This window comes from Montipora foliosa, chromosome 13 (assembly GCF_036669935.1).
Source record: "Montipora foliosa isolate CH-2021 chromosome 13, ASM3666993v2, whole genome shotgun sequence".
NCBI classification, from domain to species: Eukaryota; Metazoa; Cnidaria; class Anthozoa; order Scleractinia; family Acroporidae; genus Montipora; species Montipora foliosa.
Genome location: NC_090881.1, coordinates 20,319,067 through 20,324,066, shown reverse-complemented (window position 1 = coordinate 20,324,066; position 5,000 = coordinate 20,319,067). Strand labels below are relative to the sequence as shown.

At 39.6% G+C, this 5,000-nt stretch overlaps 1 protein-coding gene across 2 annotated transcripts in view; it reads left to right on the top strand.

Moving 5' to 3' along the window:
• Nucleotides 1-5,000, top strand: part of LOC137984089 (ubiquitin carboxyl-terminal hydrolase 9X-like) — a 72,619-nt gene that overhangs the window by 25,136 nt on the left and 42,483 nt on the right. For both annotated transcript variants that reach the window (XM_068831292.1, XM_068831293.1), the window contains exons 19-23: nt 546-696; nt 1,505-1,592; nt 2,109-2,160; nt 3,919-3,990; nt 4,596-4,699. In XM_068831292.1, the coding sequence (XP_068687393.1) occupies nt 546-696; nt 1,505-1,592; nt 2,109-2,160; nt 3,919-3,990; nt 4,596-4,699 (467 nt within the window). The remainder of the gene's footprint in view (nt 1-545; nt 697-1,504; nt 1,593-2,108; nt 2,161-3,918; nt 3,991-4,595; nt 4,700-5,000) is intronic.

Genomic DNA, 5,000 nt, shown 5'->3' with positions numbered 1-5,000 from the left:
ATTAATTAATTCCAGCTGGGATCATATTTACAAGAAAGTGAGGATGAATCAGGGCGCCCGTTCTGGCTACTTGTTCAGAAATTTGGTCGCCTGCACTCGCAAATAAGCACCCCGGGTGACCGTTAGGCAGCAACCTTGAAAAGGATGCCATGAATCGAGCGTGATGGAGAGTGGGAGTTAGAAAGATTGCTGACAAAGTGGGGTAAATCCGGCCACCCCCATTTACGGGGATAATCCCGGATCAAAATTGGATTGATGATTCATGTCTGGCATCAGACGGGGTAAAATCTATTTAAGTCTTGCCCTAGTAGTCAATGTGTTAATTAACCCTTTCACCCCTGGAGAGTCCCTCATTGACGAGTAAAATCATCTGGCGTTAGACAGAGTGAAGTCTGTAAGTGTCACTGTTGGGAGGGAGAGGGTTAAGGAAAAAAGTATTTTCTGTAGGACATGTACATTGTACATGTACATGTGGGACAAAGCAGGACATGTCCCCATTTCAAAGTTGAAAAATGATTTTTGTTTTTAACATGACTTGTTTCCAGGCTCCTCAAAACTACTCTCATACTCAACGTAACCCACATGTCTACTATCGACATGAAGTCATAAATCAGTTGCAGCAGACTCATTCCCTAGTCACCATAGTAGCTGATAATCTGGCAAGCTACATGACCAAAGTACATGTCCTTCTTGAAGGTAAGAGATGACAAGTTAAGTATGCTCTTATTAGGAGTTTGTTTAGGACATCCTTTGGTATAAGAAAGTAAGAAGAAAAGATAAGAACAGCAGGACAAAGTCTTGGCAAAATAATTCGCACATCCTTTCAATTTGCATGGTGTCTAGCCCTTAATGTACCCTGTTTTAAGAAGGCCATGCCTCACTATTATGTTTATCTGTTATCTAAACACCAAAAACATGTTTGTGTCCCTGATGAGTGACTACTACTATGGTTTGGATTTTAAGAACCCTATGAAGTCCCTTGAGGGTATTTTTTGTCCTCTGCACCTAAGTACATGTGTATGGGAGGACAGTCAGCTTTTCAAAGCAAGGCTGCTTCCTTAGAAAAATGTTCTGGAGCCCCACGGGCTTCCAACATTGAAAGTTAGTAGCCTGAGTCATTGTTTCAAGAGCCCAGAATTAATTAATTAAAAGTGAGGATGAATCACCTTGGGGTGAGTTAGGCACTGGTCCGGGCTACTCGTTCAGAAATTTGGTCACCCGCACTCTCAAGTGAGGTTCCCCAGGCGACTGGGCGACCGTTAGGCAGCAGCCTTGCAAAGTCAATAAGTTATTTGGGACGTGTAGAGGTTGTTAACTCATTGACTCGTAAACCACCCCTCATTCACGAATAAAAAAATTAATATTAACCATCTGGCATTAGACTCAGTAAAATGTTATGAAGTCTCACTCCTAGGAGTCAATGGGTTAACCTTTTTTTTTTTTTGGATGTTCTTGTCACAATGACTGGTCTATGTAACTGACAGATCTAGCACTCTTTTTCAAGGAAAACCGGATGTAGATGCAAGTGAAATCCAAATCGATGGAAGGTACAACCACACATTTCAAGTTCAGGAGAGACTGAATTTTCTCAGGTACATTGTAACAATGGGAAAGGCTGCGTAACCTTAAATTTTGTGTCAGAAAACATTGTAATGTGGAAGGGTCCAGGAGCTTCTACCAATGGTAACTACAGTCTGTGACAAAATTCCTTCAGTTGGAACAGTACACAAATATACAGTTCTAAAGCCTTTGCAGCTCTCTTTCCTGTCACAATGGTTTAGGGTTAGTGTTTAGGGCTGTTTGCATGTGAGTTTCTGAGCCCATTTGCAACAACAACGTTATAGGAAGGCAAGGTATTGCAAAGTATTTCAACAATTTTGTCTGAGGCTGTAACTCTGAGATGCACATTGCAAATGCTGGCAAACATACAACCAGCCCTCACAAAGAATGGAATGAAGCAGGCACCTATCTCACTGACAAGAATGAAATGAGAGGGTGTAAGGAAGCTGTAAATGTTATACATGAAGTGAGCATGGCTTGTACATTGTTGTAGATTGGTGGAGACTGTTTTGCTTCAGTCATTTAATGGTTTTGGCTTTTGTACTCAGGTTCCTCTTGAAGGATGGACAGTTATGGCTCTGTGAACCGCAAGCAAAACTTGTGAGTACAGCAATTATTTTATGCAAGGCTGTCATTGTTATTGAACCTATGGTCAATGATAAGTAGCCTAAGATGAAACTGTGTTATGATGCGTGATGATGATGATGATTGTTATTATTATGATTACATCATTATTATCGTGATTGTACATTTTAAGTGATTTATTTTATTATATGAATTAATAAGTTCTTAGTAACACACTAAGTTATAAAAATGAGTGATAAATAGGAAGAACAATGTTTCGACCATTCTCTTGTCATTTTCAAGTTCAAGTTCATGGATAAAAGCTCCCCATATCTACACTTCCTGAAACAATGGATTGAAAGATAAAAAGCTAACTACTTACATACAGTGTACAAACAATAAGAAAACTATTAGAAGTGTCTGTTTGTTTTAACCATTGACTCCTGGGGGTTCCCCATTGACGAGTAAATATTAAACAAATAAATAAAATTGCTAGTGCTAATCTCCCTTACTTGCAGTCGAGGACTGAATTGCGAAGTGCGCGGCTCACGACATCAGACTGAAAGCATACAAAGGCGCCTCTGGCTGCCGCTATACAGTCCATGTTTGATGTCGGAGCACAGCACCACAGCTAGATGTTAATTAGCTGTGAGTCGATTTTGATGAGGGAGGAAAACCGGAGCACCTGGAGAAAAACCCTCGAGTCAGGTTGAGATCGACTGAAACTCAGCCCACATGCTAGCCGAGGCCAGAATTGAACCCTGGCTCGCAGTGGTGGGAGGCCCAATAGATAACCACTAAGCCACCCTGACTCCCAAAATGATAAAATCGTCTGGCATTAGACAGAGTAAAATACTAAGTATGGCCGGGTTAGGGGTGAATGGATTTAACCCATTGACTCCTGGGGGTTCCCCATTGACAAGTAAAATTGTCTAAGTAAAATACTAAGTATGGCCAGTTTAGTTAACCCATTGACCCCTAGGGGTTCCCCATTGACAAGTAAAATCGTCTGGGGTTAGACAGAGTAAAATACTAAGTCTGGCGGGTTTAGGGGTGAATGGGTTAATTTTGGCTTAAGGTCATGAATAAAAAGCATTTCAAAAATCAAGCAATCAAACTTGTTCGAGCACTTCCTCAGGATCGTAAGTTTCTTTGTGATTTCATGTGGCTTGTTTCCATGCTTTTCCCTTACATGGTTGCCATTTCCTGACCGATGAGCTCAAAGCTAAGGAAACCTCCAATTGTCAATCAGCAAAACGTTGTAATTTTCTTTTAGTGAGGTCTGTGTGATTCAGATTATGTTGGCCTTACAAGCCAACACCTACTTCAGTGTGGAGGAGGAACGGCAACCTTGTAAGGGAACAGCATGGAAACAAGCCACATGAAATCGCAAAGAACTTTAGGATCTTGAGGAAGTGCTCGAACAAGTTTGATTGCTTGATTTTTTGAAATGTTTTTTATTCGGGACCTTGAGTCAAAATTTAAAAAAGTGATTGATTCCATCTGCGCAAAGCTGTGTGCTTAACGCTTCTAATAGTTTTCATTCTCTTCACCTCTTATTTGCACTTCATTTTTGCATTCTGGTATTTCTCATTGTTTCTATGTAAATATTTAGCCTTTACCTTTCATTCCATTGTTTCAGAAACTGTACATTAGGTGGAATATTTACTTGAACTTGAAAATGACTGTAGACAGGTCAAAATGTGGTTCTCGTGTTTTATGTCTTGTTTTTATAACTAAGGGATTCATTAATTCCATATTCAATCTCACTATTGAATTGCAAAACTTCCTCAGATATGGCAGTGCCTTGCTGAAAAAGCAGTTTTACCATCAGACAGAGAATGCTGCTTCAAGTGGTTTTCAAAGGTAAATCCTCGGTTTCAGAGATAGCAAGACAAAATTTGAAAACCTGAAACAGTGTATTTTTTTATGATGACCCGGGGGTACTACGAAAAAATCCTACATGTACATGTACGACCTTCTGATTACTAGTTTGCATGAACTCGTTAACTGGGCAGTGTTAGCAGTATGGGGTGCAATTGTCACATCAATCTAGTTTAATTTAAGGTCTGGCTCCCATGGGTCTCTTATAGCTCACTGGTAGAGCACCTGAACCACACTGTAGTAACTGGAAGCTTGTAGGTTCAATTCCTGTAAAGAAGCCCTCAAATTTTGTTCTTAATGACCTGGAGTCATTATGGAAAAATCCATGTTTTCATAATGAACCCGCCTGAATATTAACCATCTCCTTCATTTACAATTGAATACTGCATGATACTGCATGCACAACTGTTTACTATTAATGTTTGGTTCTCATGGCTAAGTAAGAAAATATACACCTATGTTGACAAAGAAGATACCAGCTACCATTTCAAAAGATTCCCCAGTAAGACTCAGGTTATAATGCACAAAAACATTGAGGACGAGTCATGAGGACATCTTCAGTATAATTATTAATTTTTTTTCTGTAGTTAATGGGAGATGAACCAGACTTGGATCCTGAAATTAGCAGATCTTTCTTTGAAGGCAATGTCCTCAAGCTGGATCCTTCTCTCTTGACAGAAAATGGCATCAGGTAACTAGCATGGGAATTGTAAAGTGTGCTTACAGTAACTTGAAGTTGACTCCTGATAACTCAAACCTTGTGCTTACTCGAACCAAAATTGATTTCCCCTGGATTTCCATCGTACCTTTACTGCAACTTGAACCTCCTGCTAACCTGGGAATAAAGTCTTGCAAATCCTTATTTTTATTCCCCAGAGCCTTGAAATCATGTTCGTTGTTTTAAGTTGACTTTAAATATAATTTAAAAATAGAAGAACCGTAGCCAGGGTAAAACATATTAAAAAATTATTATAAAAAACGTTCACTGGCTA